This window comes from Athene noctua, chromosome 15 (genome assembly GCF_965140245.1).
Source record: "Athene noctua chromosome 15, bAthNoc1.hap1.1, whole genome shotgun sequence".
In the NCBI taxonomy this organism is placed as follows: domain Eukaryota; kingdom Metazoa; phylum Chordata; class Aves; order Strigiformes; family Strigidae; genus Athene; species Athene noctua.
The window spans coordinates 4122425-4140950 of NC_134051.1; the positions used below are offsets into that span (position 1 = coordinate 4122425).

Sequence of the window (18526 nt, forward strand, 5' to 3'; positions counted from 1 at the left end):
TGGCAGTTCCCACAATGATTCATGACATCTGAGGCCAGCCCAGATATGAAAAGACATGGTGATATCGCTCTGGTTTAGGAAAAGAAATGAAAATTAAAAATGCCACAGGTTTTAAGAGAGTATTCACAGGACAGCCACTTACCAATGACTCAGACATGTTAAGCCAACTTGCTTAAATACATCAAGCAACCAGCTGAGAGAGACGACAGCAGCAGCTACTTCAAAGAACAAAACGACTACTGTACTACACACTACTGTTATGTTTCTTTAGTTGCTTCCAGGCATATAAAGACTAATTAAAGCACCAGTTTACAAGATATAACAGAGCTATTTTTTTAACCTGCAAGATAAACCCACCTACTTTAGAAGCCTGGTACCAGGCAGTACCCAGTATCACTCCTTATGATGGAGGTGAGGCTGCTCCAATGTTATCTTAGAAATGAGGAGTTCTTGTAACACGCTGGGAGAGACCCACCAGCTTTTTTTTTTTAAAAAAAAACCCCACCACCACACTTGAGAAATCAACTAGAGTTTATTCATAAAGGCAACTGATTTATTTGAAAAACATCATGCACTAGCACTCCCAGAAAGCTACAGGAAGTTCCCCTGTAAGGGCAAGTTGGACTAAGGAGAGTCTATGGCAGATAAAAAGGAAGCAAGGATGAATCCATAGTGAAAAGATATTCCGGCTATAATTTGTTCAGCAGATTCATAAAAACTAAATGGAAAAAAAGATTAATAGATATGCAACAGAACTGGGTGATGATCCTTTGGGATAGGGCACATATTTCCAGGACAGTAAAATCTAAAGCTGTTCACAGTTGTAGAAAGCTCTCATGCTGCCAAAGGACTAATAAAATAGCAGATAAAGTCTGTAAGTTGGTAGATAAAAGAGGAATGCAGGTCGGAGAAAGGCAAACATATCCGATTTGTGTTAACCACTGCAAGCTGAAAAAAAATAATCTGTGCTCTTATAGCGAGTTCCCTGAGAACATTCGTTTGCTGCTCAGCAGCAGGCAAAACAGGATACTAGGAATTATCAGAACAGAGAGGGAAAAACATGCGTCTAGAGAGCCTTTGGTCTGAGCTAGTTACAGATATTTAATGCCTCTGTATAATCTGTCAGTAAAAGGCCAAACACTCAGCCACGTTCACGCAGTTCTCAAGAGTGGAGATAATAGCTGCAGTGAGTGGCCAAGGTTCAGAGGAGCTCACCACGGTCATCTAGCACAGGCTGTAGCATAACAAACACAAGATAAACAATAACAGATACAGAGCAGGCTAACAGAGTTCAAACTCAACAGTAAACATAATTAAACATTTAACCATCTTATTACAGAAGATTATAATAATTTCATGCCTATAATGAAGAGCAAGTGTCTAAGACACATGTTCTAGTTCACAGCTGGACACAGCAATGCTGGTGGTGAGGACACCAGCTCTAGTCACTCACACAGGGCGTGGAAAGAAGCCACACTTCCAGCGGGCAGCTTTGGCAGTCTCCAAAATGGAGGTCCTATTTTCGCCATATATATAGAGAGAGGAGGTATAACCCCCAGCTGCACGGGCTGAGGAAGTGGGCACGGCAGCTGAAGCACTTCTGGCAAAGCCAGCTGCCGCTGTGCCACCGTGCCCGGCAGGAAGCACTGAGCTAGAGAGTCTTTGGGACAACAGTTAAAGCTCAGTTTGATCAGCAGCAATTAAAAACCACAAGATACATCCCCTAAAAACAATCAGCTGTCATCCTGCTTGGATACAAAGTTGAGCAATTGCTTTCTCTCTGCTAAAGCTCTACAGGCTGGTTCAAACCGACACAGGACTTCTGTAGGGTAAAGCACAGAAAAGCAAAGCTGTTGTGGTGTGTGTTTGCTTGGAGCAAGCCAGGGTGGTTTGTGAGCCGTGACCCAGGCTGTCAGGAAACACAGAGAAGCCGGCAGAGCCAGAGAAGCTCCCATGCAAAGGAAAGAGCTGGATCTAGGGATGCATGACATATTCCCAGCCCTCCCCTGGGAAATTCTGCTACAGAGGAAGAGGAAATGGACACACACTAGTTAATGCTACAGACCACCTGCACTGCTGGCTGAGCCCCCCCCCCCCCCCCCCCCCCCCAAACCAACTCAGAACATGCCAAAAGAAGGAATAGCTGCAAGCGTAGCTGCAGGACCTCCCGCATCTCTCCCAAAGCCAAGGAATAGACTTTCCCGTTGGCACTACTGTACCCAAACACTGGGCGGTGCCAGCAAACTGACTCCAGCCGGAGTTGGAATTATTTTTTTGTAATAACCTAAATGAGACAGTTTCGCCAACAGAACTGCGTTCTTTCAACCGGAGAGCCAAACCAGCACTCGCACGGTTGCCCCGTGAAACCCAGTCACTGGAAAACCCCCGCGCCCCGGCAGCGGCCGTCCCGTTGGACTTCACAAGAGGCCGATACCACCGGGCTTTCCGGATCACGGACCCGCAGGGCTCTTCCCGGGACGGGCCGGAGCACACCTCGGGGCGGCCTAGGAGCCGGGCTGGGGGGGAACGGGGGGACGGGGTTGCCATGGCGACCTGCGCCCGGGACGGGCGCAGGTCGCCATGGCAACCCCGTCCCCCCCCAACCCCTCTCCGCGACGGAGGCCCCCCCCTCCAGCGCGTCCCCGCTTACCTCGGAGGGGCGGCGGGCGCCGGGCGGGCGCGCCGCGAGCGGGCGGGGCGGCTCAGCGCATACCGGTCGGCGGAGGCGGGCGAGGGGCCAGGGGCCGGCGGCCGTGGCGGACACTTCCTTTCCCCGGGCACCGCGCAGCAAGGGGCGTCCCCATAGGCTGTTTGCCGTCACGTGACCGGCGGGGCGCCGCGCAGGCGCAGAAGGGACGGGCCGCTGGCGGAGGCCACGCGGGCAGCCCCGGGCTAGAGGCCTGTGAGGGAGCGCAGCGCCATCAGAGCTGCTAATTAAAGGGGAAATTTAAAATTAGCGATGCGTCCTTGAACACAAACGCTTGGGAAACGGCGCGCGTGTTGGCGGCGCACCTCTCCCGCAGTTTCCCCCCACTACTACACTATGAGGGGCTGCGGGGCAAGCTGTCACACTGATGGGACTTGGTGCCGGTAATGCCTCTGATCCTGAAATTAGAAGTTTTTAAGGGTTTTTCCTTGTTGTTGAAGCTCTACAAAGTGAGATGAGATAGATCCCTTCCAACTGTAATATTCTACAACAATCATCTAGTTCAAAATGCCTGACCACTGAAGGGCTAGCCAAAAGCTAAAGTGTAGTATTATATTTACCTTCCCTTTCCAGAAAAGGGCAATTCCTCTCTCCACTGTTTCATTTAAATCAAATTTTCACAGCTTCCATAATAACCCATCCCATATTTGCAACCAGGTAACCACAGCCACCACACCTCCTCTAATGAGGACAACAGCAATGGAGGTCTTTGTAATAAAGTCTCTGACATATTGAAAGGGCCCTTTTTTCGTGCTTTTTTCACCCAGCAAAGGGGTCTCGGAGCATGACAGAAGAGTGTTTTGCTGTAGTGCTAACAGCAGCAACTCCTGCCACCCTTCCCAGGGAGCTTCTGCACCCCCCTGTGCCTCGCTCGGAGCTGGCCAGCACACCGCAGGCAGCCTCTGGCCAGTTTTCCAGCCTGCATTAATTAAACGCATTAGATCTCACCCCAAAGTTTCATGAATTGCCGACTGAGGCATGAAAAGAGGGCATTTCCTGAGCCTGGAGGATGATGGGTCACTGCAGGCACCAAGGGGTTTTGTTCCCTCTCTAGCACAGGCCTAACGAGTTGAACCTTCTAATGACTGTTTGAAAGATAAAGCGGTGGAATTATTTTATGCTTCTTAAATTGTTTCCTTTAATAGGAAGTGCTGCTTTACTCTACCTTGTGCTTCTGAAACAAACATTTGTGTTCCAAAAATATACAGTGTACACATACTCTGTAGCTATAGATACAAACATTTACAAAGAAACGAGCAGGCTAGAGTGGACTAGCTTGAAAAATCTCACACCTTTCTTTCTGGCCCTCCTAGAGCAAAGACTAGCTGGGTTTGCCATGCCATAAACAGATCAGGGCTACTGAAAAACACGATTGTTTCATATAATCACCAAGGGTATGATATTTCTCAAGGTGAATCCAAAAAATTTCCACACACTGCAGAGGTTTGGAGTTTGTTGCCTCTTCCCACCCCCTCCTTTTGACCCTCTGATCTGCCTTAGTATCTGTATCCCACACCCAAATTGACTGCAGCCTACCCTCCTGCATCTTCTCCACCGTCAAAGGGCTGATCCCTCACGCAGGCATTGCTCAGCTTTACACCAAATAGGAAAATGTGGTTCCCAAAACATTTGGTTTTATCTGCAAGTTCCTCAAACTAAGGGAAACTGGGTACACTCTACAGTCCTAGCATTTTAGCGAATAGGTCGGTATGGGAATGTCATTCCTGGTATAAATGTTTGTACAGGATGAGCCGGGAGCGCCGGGTGAGCTGGGAGCGCCGGGTGCGCAGCGTGCGCGGGGTAGCCCAGAGGAGGAGTATGGATATGAGGATAAAATCCTGGTGGCAGAGCGCCGTGGGTCGGTTGCTGTACTGGACCTGAAATCACCAGCTGGAGGAGGCTGTGGAGAGAAATTCAGACAGGCGTGAGGATTATTTAGACAAGGCTTTTGTTGCAGTTCTCCCCAGCCCACAAGGGTCTGGCTCTAAGGGACAATTCATAACCAACACACAGCACTGCTGAGAGGCAAGAGGACAGAGATTCATTTATGCTCTTTACAGCTTCTATAAGATTTTTTTTTAAAAAAACTTGGTTGCACTTTGCAAAAAGGCAAGAAGCAAAGTGCCCTTGATCTTAGGGTCAGGTAAAACAAGCAGGGAGTTGGGGACAGGACAACTCTGGGGCCGGTTCCATGCTGTAATTTCGCTCTCCCTTTCTCTGCATTTGTTCTAACACAGGCTGGGCACGATCATCTATATGGTGGGAGTCACTGAAGTCTCCTTCAGTCAAGAGTTCAGCTTGCAAGGGAAGAGGTAGCCAGCACTGTCTATCATGTTTACCCTTGTGCTAAACTATGTGTGAATATAAAGGACAACTTCTGAAAGTAAACACAAATTTTTAAAGATTTTGTCTCAGCAGCCCTCAAGTGTGTGTCTTAGAATATGCTTCAAAACCAACACAGCTGTAGAAAGGTCTCTTACTTGTTATGCGGTAGCCTGGAGCACACAGTTCTCAAGTCATCTGAAAGAGAACAGAAGACAACAATAAGGGTGAAGCAGAAATTAGAGCAATTTTCCTCTCCACTCTCCTTTCTAGGAAGATGAGATTACTGAAAAAGCTCCAGTCATCGACAGATCCAGAATCTCATTCTCAGGCCAAAAATTTCCATAGGACAGAAAAACGTTTCTTCATCTCACCAGTTACTGCCTCAGCTTTCCACACCAGACACTTTATTCTATGTTCAGTGTTCAAACTATGCTGCTATACGGGAAATGCAGCTTCACTTCGAGGCAAACCAAGCCTTAGTATAGAATCTGCAATACCAATATACTATCAAGAAGTAAACAAGACAGGAAATAACTAAGTAACTAGGAATAAATAACTAAGGAAGTAACTAAGGAAATACAAGGTATGATTCTGCCCACTGAATTGGCATTCAGGTTAAAGCAAGGCAAAGCTTACCTAACACCCATTTTGTATTGGTTTGGGAATTTTAAAACAGTGCTAGTGTTAGGAAAGGGTTGGTTTTTTGGTTTGGGTTTTTTCTGAGGTCAATCAAGTAGAAATTGCACCTTTTTTACCATCTCCTAAAGCAGCATAGCTAGAACCCAGGTATTTAAAACATAACCTGTTGCTACAGCCCTTTCATGAATAGCTTGAGAACAAATTCCTGCCTTTATAAACACGTTCCCAAAACACTGAAATAACTGATATTTCAGCAGCTGTTTATACCAAATTACCTTCCACTTCTATTGTAAGAGCAAGCACCCAGAATGTAAGAAGTGAACACTTAGGAAAAAACAGTCAAAATAAGCCATCAACTTAAAACCCTCCACTTTTCTGCCTTATTACACTCAGAGCTACTTTTTGAAAGATTAGAAAGAACGTTGAGATTTGACCAGCAGCACTGGTTCAGGCAGGGCAAAGGCCTCAGGCACCTGCTTAAGCAGAGGCTGCTCTCTGTGGCCAGGGTCTGCACTAACTGCCCTGGCTGCTGGGGAGCTTTAAACCTTTTGGTCACCTAAAAAATCACCTGTTTTCAAGAAAATCCATCAAGAAAACAGTATGTCTGCCTGACCCTTTACTGTATTGAGGTACTTCCTTTTTTTTTGTTCTCTGCAGGTCTTTTGGAAAGAACTGGTTTTGGAAACAGGAAATACAGATGAAAGCCACATTAGCAGGCTCTTTTCTAAGTTTAACTGAAATTGTACACACTGTAATGGAGACACTCATTACAGGAGAGATGAGGGCCCAGAAGTTCCAGATGAAGTTTTTGTTTGCTTTTAAATTTCCTTGTCTAGCAGACCCATCTCATGCGTTTATCTGCTTCATGGCCTCTCCTCCAGCAGGCAAACTCAGAGAAACACAATTAAACAGGTTTTTTTAAATAGCTACAAGAAATTTTCCGCCACGACGGACACCCAGATGCAACCCCCTTGTGCAGACTGCGAGGTCAAAGATCAGTTCTTCAGCTCTGCAAAGCAACACACCAGTCACCTGCAGAAATGATCTCTCCTCTCTTACTCTCCATCCAGTTATTTTTCCTGAACTACTTCCTGCACTATTGCTTCCCAGGAGTGGCAAACTACTACTTCTGCGGTGAACACATCAATCTTTCCTCTCCCCATCCCAAAACTCCTTCATACAACACCCACACACCAGAGAAAAAGAATCCCATGCCAGGCTCTCTGCCAGCCCCACTGACAACTTACCTCTAGTGCACAGTAGTGCTCCCGATGCCATGGCCACCTGCAAAGCCTGAGCCAGTCTGTCTAGAGCCAGTTCAATCTCTTTGGATGCATTGAGAGGATTGAGTTCATCAGATAGTCTGTTAATTTCCTCAACAAGTGGAACCACGTGGTCAAAGGGTACTAGCCCCAGGCGCCCATAAAGGTTCTTCTCCGTTAAATGCCCCTGAAGCATCATAAGAACCTGCAGGACACTTAGATGCAGTTTTGAATACAGCTGATGGCAATCTCTGTCTTCTCCTGAAGCTGAGTCCTTGGCAATTTTGCTGGGAGGATGTCCATTTGAGAGAGAGGCTTTCTTCTTCCTTTTATAAGCCAAGGGGGCCTTCACACACCAACGGATCAGTCCAGTCAGTGGGGTGAGCTCTAAAAACCCTATTGGCAGGTTGGCTGCAATAGGAGTATTTAGAAAGGTGATGAGGATCAAGCGGGGGTCTTCAAAGATCCAGGAAACAATCAACTCGAGCAGATCCGAAGGAGGGATGAGGTCATCTGAAGATAGAAAGTTACTGTTGGGTAAGACGAGCCTTGTACTGAAGCACAGGACAGCAGTCTTTAATTAATCTCTCACACACATCCTTCCTGCACTGTGACAATTACAATTTCAGAACCTCCTCAACTCTGTTTTTTTCAAGACACCAAAGGTAGAGGCTCGTTTGTCCCAGCAAAGACAAAACCCTATTCCTGTCAACTTCACGTTCCCCACCTATTCTGAAGACACAGCCAAAGGCCAACATTTATCCCCTTTCCCAGCAAAGCTGCTTTTGCCATTTTCTTCTCTCCCACCCACCATCTACTCACTTTTTCTCCAAACTCAGTCTTCATTTAACCCTTGCGACTGGAAGTACAATGGGTGAGGGAACAGGAAAAACTTCGTGGCACTTCTTTCTTTTCACCCCAAGCATTCAACTAATTTCCTTTAAGACTTACCTAAACAAGAATGTCTTGTGGAAAAACTTAATGCAACACCACACTCACGTGATAGGTAAAGGATTATAAGATTATGTAAAGCTTCAAGTAAGAGGTGAAAGACAGTCATGAACTGCAGCTTGGCTATAGACAAGAGAAACTTTGACTTCAGAGTAATCGTGCATCATCCCATCACAGGGGCAGGCTACTGGACTGAGCCTTATTGTACTGAGTACTTCCACTGTGAGTTGTCTACAGTGTCAACAAAGGGGTCAGCACAGAACTGTCTAGTTAGGTCTTTTGTACCTGAAATGACTTATAGGACAGATCATCTGGACTCCAGGATTACTAATGCACACTGGATGCAGAATTGGTGTTTTCCAATTTTTAGGTTTTCTGAGACCTTTGAGTATCACAGATACTGCTGTTTGTGTGATTGACTCCTGTCCTCGGGACAGGGTGGAGACTGCCCAGTTACAGATTGCTCTTTGAAGAGCGAGCTTCCTTTCCTTGTGTCACCAATAACATCTCAAATAAACTAAGGAATTAAAAAAATACTTTCTATAAATCATGTTATTTCCTTTCTGACATGTCTTTTAGTTGAACCAAGTGGTTACACAAAGCAGATATAAAATACAGAGGAAGAATATGCTACGGGCTCTACCAAATACTCTTTTAAAAAAAAAGTCTCAGCCTGCAGCTCTCTCACTAATGCCAAGCTGATTATCTGGAGGAGGCCTTGCAAAACATTTCCTTTATCAATAACAAATAGTATTTGCCTTTGGCATTTAGTATATGGTTGTTCCCTAAACTACCATGATCTCTCCATCTCTCTCACTGAGTAAAGGTAAAATCAATCCTTTTTTAGACACCTACACATTTCTAGTGTCTGAACAACAACCGGAGACAGGTCATACCACTGGCTAGTCACACATACAGTTAAAGAGCGCACTGGAGGTACACTGCTGACTATGTTTCTCATCACTGCTCAACTGGAATTCTGCTCCAGCTTGCAAACATTCAGAATTTGTGTTTCTCCCCCTTTTGGAGGGAATCAGACTGACAGCCAGCCTTGAGTCTATCTGCTGGGCAGGTGACACACTATAGGGAGGTCCAACTGCCCAACCCAGGTAGATCAACTTTCACTCCTAGAGCTGCTCAATCAATAAGGTCCCTGTGTCCTTTTCCCTCTGTGGAGGATGTTGCCCTCTGTGTCAGGTGTTGCCTGGCTCCTTCTCCAGCTGACTCTCAGCCACTGAGCAGTTATTTTTATGCTCACCCCAGTGATAGATGAGGTAACAGCCACACCCCTGAGCTGCTTCTGGCAGTAATTACATGGTAACAAGCATCTTTAGAAATTCAGCAGTTAATTCCCTTGCAGTAGTTAATTTGTGCTGCATTATACTGCACCTCTTACTTCGAATGAAGCACAGCTTGGAAATACTTACCTGAAGAGAGGTCATAGAGAGCTGTGACAGATGTAATGAACTGGCAGCAGAAGCGAGGACTGGCACTGAATATCTGTTTCAGTGTCTGGATGGACCCTGGCACCAAGTTGCAGTAGTCATCGACCAAGGCTCGGGCTAGCCTCACGCAGTACACGGCAGGGGTTCGCTGCAGGGGTGTGGGACAGCACACGAGGAAAAGCAGTTTAAACATAGGCACAGAAAGTTCTACCGAGCTGGCTTTAAAGTTTGCATTGCCTAAACACCCAGCCGCTTTCAACATTTTTATTTCTACTTTCCCAAAACTAAAGTGTGCTTTCCCTCTCAGAGCCACTCAGACAGAAATAAAATTGCTATTCCACAATACTAAAACAGATTATGATATTTTGTGTTTACGGTATCTGTAGTTTAAAATTAAAACCTTTTACATCGTTTTGACTTAGATGATTTTTTTTACTACTTCAGCAACATAGTTCAACTAGTTCAGTATCAGAACAACTAGTTCAGTAACACTTCAGTTAGGCTTGACATTTTTAAAGAGGAAAAAATCCTGTACAATCTTCACGTCACTTAAGTGCTGTGATCTGCAAAAAAATACACCTCCTTCTGCTATCTAGGCTACATCCCTTCCTCCTCTACTAAGGCTCACGAGGTGGGAAAAGAGGGGCCCCACAGAACCAGTACTGGTCTGCCTTCTCCCACCCTTCCCTCTCAGCACAGTCTTTCCCTTCTATAAAGCAGGGCACTTCTGCACATTCCACAAATGCAGCAGGAACAAAGATGCACTTCCCAAGGTCTACAGTGGTAAATCTCAACAGAAGGAGATATAGGAGATCCCTGACATACTGCATTCATGGATATGAATGCCAGACATGGCTATTTTGTGCCCAAATCTCATGAGAGAGGTTTGCCTCTTCTGCCTTGTGCAAACTTGCACATCAGGTACAGTTTATTTCCCAAACTTGAGAGTCTGCTTCTTTGGGCAACATGACCATGAACTGCCATGGTTTTGTTCCCCGTGTTGGACAAACTCTCCACTGACCCCTTTCAACATGCTGGGGTTGGCAGACAGAGTTAAAAAAACCAAAACACAAAATCTTTCACTAGAAATAAAAAAAATCCCCAATTTTCTTCTGCCAGTGCAGCACATAAATGAATTGTCAAAAGCTCCTCCTTATGCTGGAGCAAAGGAACAGACATGACCACAGACATGGGGTGAATGTAGCTGCCATGGAGGAGCAGCTGACCGCCACCAGCTGTCACCAACCATTAGGTGACACTCTGCCCCAGTTCAGCTGTACCCATCGTAGCACACTGCCTCGCTCCTTCCCGAATACTGCCCTGCCTGCACAGAAGCTGTACCTGCAGCCAGAAGGCAGCACACTCCAGAACAGGAACTCTGCACACAGCCACTGCCATGGAAACCAGCTTTCCTAATAAAGCCATCCTGCTGTCATCTGCTTTGTTTCCTTGAGGGCTGAAGAGAGATGAGAAGATGATCTGCCGGACTGAATCCTTGGTCTGCTCTTGGAAATAATTGCACATGATCTCAAGGAGCTGAAGTTCCTGAAGTGAATTCAATCTCTGAAAGAAAATAAAAGCAAAGCTGCAAAATACACTGGGGCTTTTGAAGAACCAAGAGCCACTTTGGTCAAAAGGCAGTAAAGGCTGAGAGCTTCCCTCAGGTGTTAGGAACTCAATCTTTATGCACAGCACATATATTCAAACTTCCTGAACCACCACTGCATTTACCTAGTTACACTGAAAAGCTCTAAGTTGTCTTTGAATACATGAATACCCAAGACTGATGCTTGCTGCATCTGCAAGTGCCCACAAACTGAGATGTGACCAACAGCAATACTGGGGTGAAAAATATTTAATTCCTCTGCAAATAACAGCATTAAGGGCACTGCTGGGCAGCTGGGCCCAGCAGGCCCTAGGGCCATGCACCTCAACACTGACCAGCTGCTGTGGTTTCTGATCACTGCTCTCTGGGAGGCCCCATCCCAGTTCCACCCCATGCCCAGCCATCTAAAATCCCTGCTAGGACCCAGCCACAGTGCTGCAGGCAGTTTCCAAGGGTCTCAGGGCCCATGACCACCTCCCCAGGGCCCTGCCTGGTCTCCCAGAGTCCTGGCCAGTCCATCAGGGTCCTGCAGCAACCCCCCTCCCCAGCAAAAATCCCTCAGCTGCCAGCACCCCAGGGACCCCATCCTGTCCTCCTGGGGCCTCGGCCTCCAGCAGCACCCAGAGACCTCAACCTCTCCCTCTAAGGCATGGGCCTCCAGGAGCAGCCTCCCTCAGGGATCCTGTCCTGAGCTCCTGGAGCCTCGGCCTCCGTAACCACTCCCTGGGGCTGCGCCCGGCCTCCCAGGGTTCTGCCTGGCCCTGCGCCGTCAGCCCCCCGGGCCTGGCCGGACTCTCAGGGCCCCACAGGGCCTCGTCCCCCAACCGCCCCGCCGTCGGGGCCCACCTTGGGCGGAGCGCCGCGCTCCTTGGGAACCTGGAAGAGGAACTCCTCCAGGAGCTCGGCCGGGCCCTTGTCGACGAGGGGCAGCGGGGCGTTCTGCAGCTGGCTGCTGAAGTAGATGTCGAGGTGGTACAGCACTTCCTTGGCGGCACTCAGCGCGTCCCGCCGCAGCAGCGAGTGCCGAATGTCGCTCATGGCTCCGACCCCACCGGGAACGGACCCCCTTCCGCTCCTTCCCGCTCCCGCCGCCCCTCCGGCCCGGCGCGGCCTCCCACAGCGGCGGAGGCGCAGGGCGGACGGGCGCTACGGCAGCCCGCGACGGACAAAAAGGGCCACGCGCGCTCCCCGGCCGGCAGCGCCCCCTGGCGGCCCCGCCCGCAGCGGCGGGAGAGGAGCGGCGCGGGGGGGGCGCTGAGCCCTGGGGGGGCTGAGCCCTGGGGCTGACCGGGGGGAGTCTTGGCCCGGAGGGAATTGGCCCTGAGGGGATCTTGGCCCTGGAGGGGATGGTCCTGGGCCTGAGCTGGGGGGGATCTTGGCCTCGGGAAAGCCTGGCCCTGGGGGGTCTTGGTCCGCGGGGGGGGGGGTGTCCAGCCCTGAGGGGATTTTGGCCCGGGGCGGGGTCCTGGCCCTGGGGCTGGCCCCTGGGGGGGGCCTTGGCCTGAAGGGGGTCTGACCCTGGGGGGGCCTGGATCTGGGGCTGACCTGGGGAGCTGCAGCTCAGCTTTGGAAGCCTTGGCTCAGCTCTGATCCCCCTGCGGGGAGCAGGGTGCAGGCCCTGGCGCGGTTCTGGGGGGTGCTTGGCCCTGCCGGGGGGGGGGGGGGGGGGTGGGGGGGAGGGCTGGCAGGGCCCTCCCGGGAATCACAGCAGGTGCCTTTGGAGGCCGGGGAGTGCCGGGACATTAGCCAAGGCCACCGGGGCAGAGCTGCAGGAGCATGCGGGAGGTGGACGGCTGCCACTCCCCAGCACATCACGGGCCCCCCCAGGGTCAGGCCCTGCCCCGAGTGGCCTCCTGGAGAGGGTCTGGGGGCAGGCACCATGGCAGGGACCCACCCACCATTTTTGGTGGTTCCACACCCGAAGGCCAGAGCTGATGGGTCTGTACTGGGGTGCACTGGCTGCACTCAGACCCCAGCACCAGGCTCCCGCTGGCCCTGGCTTGCTCTTCTGAAACCAGCTTGTTGAAAATGTGGGATGGTGAATGGGATGGTTGATGTCGGTGAAATAAAGACTTTTTAAGATAAATTGTAGCTAGCGATGAGTGAGAGCGGCCCACATCCCATGCTGGCAAGCTGCCATTCCCCATGAGTGGTCTCAGGGATTAGTTTACACCTCGCAGATCTGTTGGCGTTTTTATCAATACAGGCACGTTTTCAGCCTTACCTGTGGTGGAAGGTATTGGCACTGGTTGAAAGGGTTGTTTTTGTCACTGAGCAGACCTTTATTTCCGTGAAAAATGCCATATGGAGCCTGCGGCCTCGCACACTCCTTGACTGGGCAACCACTTGGCAAGGTGAGCATGTCCCTCCCCATAAATGCAGGTGCAGCTCCTTCACCTTCCAGAGGCCTTGGACGACACAGAAGGTATGTCCCGATCCCTTCTCCTCCCGCACCCCAGGAGCTCCCCTCTCTAATGTCGCCTTCCCCAGCCCGGCTTAATTTTTCCAAGATGCTCTGCTGGGGCTGAGCCTGGGCACAGCTCATGAGCATCACCCGGGGTGGATACAATCCTCTATAGGTGCCTCTGCCTGGGCGGCTGAGGAGGCTGCTGTCCCCCCTGGAGCAGGGAGGATTTGTGGGGCTTTGGGCAATTTTTAGCATGACCAAATTGTAGCTTTACTAAATCGTGGCGTTACCAAATTGCTGTGTTACCAGCTGGAGGGACTGCAGCATTACATTTGCAGCCGTAGCAAGGATGCAAGTGGGGGAAGGTGAGGATTTAACTAGAGCAGCTACCACTGAAGAAAAAACAGTCCTAGGGGCAGCAAGCCCTTACCTGGGTCAGGCTTTGGGTGTGCCAAAAACTGGAGTATTTGTTGGTCTTCTCTGCACATCTTATCAGACCTCCCAGCACAGCCAGGCTCTCGGGTCACCTGGGCTTGGGCAGGGCTCAGATCCCCATCCGCTGGTGAAATATTACCCCGGGGAGCTGAGCGCCATGGGAAATAGTTCCCAAATGCCTTTCTCCGTGGGTGGGAGCTGCCGTGCTGCCTCAGCAGGGGGTCGCTGGGGGACTCCAGCCTGGGTGAGGATGGGGCAGGGGCAGTGCTGGGGGGTGGGGGGGCAGGATACCTCAGGTGAGGATGCTCCAGGCAGGGAAGGAGATGGGGAGGGGTGTCGGGGGGGATCCAGTGCCTTGGTCTGTCCCAGCACAGCTGCTGTAGGGTCTTTTGGGCCTCTGGTGCAGACCCAGGGATGGGTGAGAGAGGCACAAGCCAAGTGACCTTGGTGTCCCCAGCCGCTGCCATCCGTCCCGGGCCTGGAGAGGGGGTCTGGGTCTGAGCATAGTGAACGAGGAAGTGACTGCTCTGCGTCACCATGAAATGGGATTTGCTCCTTTGCCAGCAAATTATCCGCTCCAGCCTTGCAAGCAGTCTGGCCTCCCTCCAGGAGGTTCAGATAGGATGAGGTCCTGCAAGAGGCAGGAGCTGGATGGCTGGATGGGAATGCACCATCCCTGGGTCCTGGTGGTTCACTGCAAAACAGACGCCTTCCAGTGAAAGCAGTATGGCCAACGGAAAAAACCTTGGTCACCTTCATTGTCTGTGCCAAATTCCCCTCCCAGCCAGGGGGGCTGAGCCCATCCCTGCCCCTCTGCATGCAGGATGGTGGCCTCAAAGCTAGTGCTGTCGCTGCTCGTCGCAGCTCTCCTGCTGCACGTGGCCACCACGCTGAAGATCAGCGCCTTCAACATCAAGGCATTTGGGGATAGCAAGATGTCCAACCACACTATTGCAGACATCATCGTCTCTGTGAGTGCTGGGGGAGAGGAGCAGTCCTGGCCACTCTGGTCTCTGGGATGCAGCCAGCTTGGGGCAGTGGGACACGAGCTTTCTGCGGGCATACGTCCATCCATGTGTCCCTCCGTGCATCCACCCATCCATCGGTCCATGCATCCATCTATGCCTCCATTCATCCATGCTTCCATCCATGCACCCATCCACCCATCTGTGCGTCCACCTATCTACCCATGACTCCATCTATCCACACCTCCATCTGTCTGTCCATGCCTCCACTCACCCACCCAACTGCTCTTCCCCCATCGCCACCTCCAACCTTGGCCCATCTCCGCTCTTGCCGGTGCCCAGCCAAGGATGGGTGATGCTCAGTGCTGCCCAGGTTCCTCACTCTGAGGAGCCTGTGAGTGAGGAGCTGCTGGGGTGGTGGGTGGCAGACAGATGGGTGTTAGAGGGCACTGTGTCACCCCAGGGTCCTTCCAAGGCAGAGGACACTTTCCCTGGGCTCTTGGGTCCCCTGCTGCCCACCCCCTTGCCAGCCTAGCCCAGGCACACATGGGTGCCTCCACAAGCAGCTGTTGCCAGGGCAAGCAGCTCTGAGCCTGTCCCCTCAGATCCTGTCAGGGTACGACATCACCTTGGTGCAGGAGGTCCGGGATGCCGATCTGAGTGCCGTGAAGAAGCTTGTGGACCAGCTCAACAGGTGACCCCAATGGTACAGGGCTGGGAGTGCCTGCAAATGGAGTGCTGGGACAGATCTCAACTGGCATCTCACTGTGCTGGGCACCTCTGGCTCGGCCGGAGAGGGCCTGATGGGTGCTGGGGTGCACCAGGAGCCTCCTCTCACGCTCTCCACATCTTGCTTCCAGAGTGTCACCACACCCATACAGATTTTTGGACAGCATTCCCCTGGGTCGGACCAGCTACAAGGAGCAGTATCTCTTCATCTACAGGTAAGGGAGGCTGCCAGGGCCCAGCATTCCCTCTGCCACCCGCTGTCCTCCCCAGCAGTCCCCAGAGGGTGGTGGGTACCTTTGGGGACCCTGGCTGCAGTGAGAGCAGTGCTGGGGGCTGCCCTGCTCTCTCCCCTCAGGTCAGACATGGTCTCCGTGCTGGGAAGCTACTACTACGATGACGGCTGTGAGTCTTGTGGGACTGACACCTTCAGCAGGGAGCCCTTCATTGTGAAGTTCTCCTCGCCCACCACACGTGAGCAAAGCCAGCGTTGGGGGCTGCCTAGACCTGGCACAGGGTCCGCTCCGCACAGGGCTGAGCCTGGAGCTGTGCCTGCCAGGGGTTGCACCCAGCTCAGGGGCTCCACCAGGGTCCTTCACTGCTGTGGGGCCTTCTCCCACCCATGTGTGCCCGGGGTCCTGGGTACCTGCTCACCATGGCCAGCACTGCCTGCTATTTTCCTCAGTGTGCCATCTCCTACCACCTGCCATCACCTCCCCATTGCCTGTCATCTCCCACCACGAGTTCTCTCCATTTCTGTGCCATCTCATATCTCCAGCTGTTTCTCTTTGTGTCCCACACACCATCACCTGCTACCTCTCATCTTGTGCCATACCTCACCATCTGCTTCCTCCAGTTGGGTGCCATCTCCCATCATGTGCTATATCCCCTCTTGTACTATCTCCCATCATGTGCCACCTCCCATCACATTCTACCTCCCATCATGTCCCATTTCCCACCTTGTGCCTCTCCTACTCTGTGCCATCATCTCCAACTCCCAAGAACCTCCCCAGGGCACACACACTCTCCTATCTCTCTCCAACCATGGCGGCTTGGAAAACTGATGGGAAACAAGCAGCAAACCACAAACCACATATGGAAGGATGCAGCTCCTCACTGGAAATTCTGGCCCAGAGGACAGGCAGACCACAAAAAGCCAATGCACCCTTTCCCTTCAGCAGCTTTTCTCAACTGATAGCTGGGGCTTGGCCTGGGGTGGTCCCCTGGGGTTCCCACTCCCTTCCCAGGTGCTGCACCCAAGCCGGGGGCTGATGATCACCTGTCTGGCAGAGGTGGAGGAGTTCGTGATGGTGCCCCTGCATGCCGAGCCCAGCAGTGCGGCGCACGAGATCGATGCACTCTACGATGTCTACGCTGACGTCGTCAACAAGTGGGCGACTAACGTAAGCAGCAGTGGGGAGCTCAGCTCCTCCTTGGGGCAGCCGAGGGGCTGGGGCACGGCCACCACACATCCCAGTGGCCGTTCTGGGATGGATGTGTCCCCAGGAGACCTCTCATACCCATCAGAACAGGTGCCACCCTGGCAATGTCCGGGCAGGGAGGTGCTGGGTGGCTCCACTGCTATTACTGGAGGCTTGTCCCCCTGTGTTGGGGGACTCCAGGGGGGTTTCTTGCTGCCCCATAAGGTCTGCGGGCAGGGACACAGTGCACTGCCCCGCAGAACATCCTCTTCCTGGGCGACTTCAACGCCGACTGCTCCTATGTGACCAGCGCCCAGTGGCCATCCATCCGCCTGCGCTCCTTCAACGCCTGCGAGTGGCTCATCCCCGACAGCGCTGATACCACTGTCGCCGACACCACTGACTGTGCCTACGATCGGTGCGTGCCGCAGCGGGGGAGCGGGGCTGGCACGGTGGGCACTGGCAGGCACTAACACCCCCATGATGCCCCGGCAGCATTGTTGCCTGCGGCACCGTGCTGCGCCGAGATATCAAGCCTGGCTCTGCCACAGTCAACAACTTCCAGAAGACTTTCCACCTCCAGAGCAAGGATGTGAGTGAGGGGCCAGGGCACACGAGCCCGCCAGCACTGGGATCCCACCCACCACGCTTCCCGGGAATGCGGTGGCTCCCTGTTCCCCAGGGTGCACCCAAGGGTGGTCTGACCCCAACCCCTGCACCGATTCAGCCCCCTGAGTGTTTTGGGGTACACCCTAAATTTAGGGGTTGGAGTGGAGCATTGGGGTCCCAGCTGGCCATGACAGCAAAGGTGGGTTCAGACAAGCTCAGCCACCTCTCTGCTTTCCCACCACACCCAGGCTTTGGCCGTCAGCGACCATTTCCCAGTGGAGGTGACCCTGAAAGCCCGCTGAGCCTCTCCCCACGCCGGCGGCTACCAGGACACCCCGGCATGCACCTGCATCCCTCATGGAAGCCCACACACCATCACTGCCAGCCAAGCTGCCCAATGTCTCTGCAAGGAGCCACTCTTCAGGGTCTTATGGGAGTGGGATTCTCTCTGCTTCTATTAAAAAATGAGCTTCTTCCAGCCCTTGCAGCTCTGGAGGGAGAGTAGCTTCAGCCCCCTCCAGCAGTCCCCCATGCCTGAGTCCCGCATCCCTCTGTCAGGGGCAACCCCACGGGGGCTGGAGCCAGGGAGGTCCCTGGGGCAGGGTGTCCCCTCCCACCATTGAGAGACCCCGGACCCACGGAGCAGCAAGTGCTGCTCCCCTCTGAGCTGCCAGTGGCAGAAGGACAGGAGGAAAGGCCTAGGATACTTTGAGCGGGATTTAGCCCCTCTGCCAGATCACAGGATCTTCTGCTGGCTTAGGGACTGCATCCTGCTGGAGCCTTTCTGGCTGGGGGGCAGCTGACGATGGTGAGGGTGAGGGGAGGCGGTGGCCATGAGTCAGTTCCCCGGGGATTTGGTGCCTCCCGGGGAGGTTTCGGTGGCAACACAGCGCCGAGGGACACCAGACTCATCCCGTGACTCGGTGTGAGGATGCAAAACTCGACAGCGCACGCGAGAGCCTGGCAAGCCCCAGCATGAGCAGCCATCGCCTTCCCACCCGCCCCGCTGCTGGCACCCCCAGCAGAGC

At 52.4% G+C, this 18526-nt stretch overlaps 2 protein-coding genes across 3 annotated transcripts; one reads left to right on the forward strand and one right to left on the reverse strand.

Moving 5' to 3' along the window:
• Window positions 1-3828: 3828 nt before the first annotated feature.
• On the reverse strand, window positions 3829-12071 carry INTS15 (integrator complex subunit 15). 2 transcript variants are annotated; one of them, XM_074919158.1, is made up of 8 exons: window positions 11782-12071; window positions 11037-11039; window positions 10671-10832; window positions 9312-9477; window positions 7386-7446; window positions 6919-7151; window positions 5188-5227; window positions 3829-4607 (listed from the first exon to the last, which is right to left on the reverse strand). In XM_074919158.1, exons 1-8 carry the CDS (start codon window positions 11971-11973, stop codon window positions 4400-4402), a joined length of 1065 nt encoding a protein of 354 aa, XP_074775259.1. In that variant the 5' UTR covers window positions 11974-12071; the 3' UTR covers window positions 3829-4399. The 2 variants fall into 2 exon arrangements, with proteins under 2 accessions (XP_074775259.1, XP_074775258.1); XM_074919157.1 differs by lacking the exon at window positions 11037-11039 and having other exon boundaries at window positions 6919-7446; window positions 10671-10892.
• Window positions 12072-13976: 1905 nt separating this feature from the next.
• LOC141966364 (deoxyribonuclease-1-like) lies at window positions 13977-17932 on the forward strand. Its single transcript, XM_074918995.1, has 9 exons — window positions 13977-14021; window positions 14601-14748; window positions 15348-15436; window positions 15603-15686; window positions 15827-15942; window positions 16759-16871; window positions 17150-17307; window positions 17385-17481; window positions 17747-17932. Exons 2-9 carry the CDS (start codon window positions 14602-14604, stop codon window positions 17798-17800), a joined length of 858 nt encoding a protein of 285 aa, XP_074775096.1. The 5' UTR covers window positions 13977-14021; window position 14601; the 3' UTR covers window positions 17801-17932.
• The last annotated feature ends 594 nt before the right edge of the window (window positions 17933-18526 follow it).

Excerpts from the sequence above, each read along its gene's own strand:
- INTS15 (XM_074919157.1), bottom strand. The coding sequence starts at position 11,973 with ATGAGCGACATTCGGCACTCGCTGCTGCGGCGGGACGCGCTGAGTGCC. Across the intron at positions 7,447-9,311 it reads TCTCTATGACCTCTCTTCAG|ATGACCTCATCCCTCCTTCG; the intron begins GTAAGTATTTCC and ends TTCTATCTTCAG. Across the intron at positions 5,228-6,918 it reads AGCACTACTGTGCACTAGAG|ATGACTTGAGAACTGTGTGC; the intron begins GTAAGTTGTCAG and ends GTTCTCTTTCAG.
- LOC141966364 (XM_074918995.1), top strand. The coding sequence starts at position 14,602 with ATGGTGGCCTCAAAGCTAGTGCTGTCGCTGCTCGTCGCAGCTCTCCTG. Across the intron at positions 14,749-15,347 it reads TTGCAGACATCATCGTCTCT|ATCCTGTCAGGGTACGACAT; the intron begins GTGAGTGCTGGG and ends CTGTCCCCTCAG. Across the intron at positions 17,308-17,384 it reads ACTGACTGTGCCTACGATCG|CATTGTTGCCTGCGGCACCG; the intron begins GTGCGTGCCGCA and ends ATGCCCCGGCAG.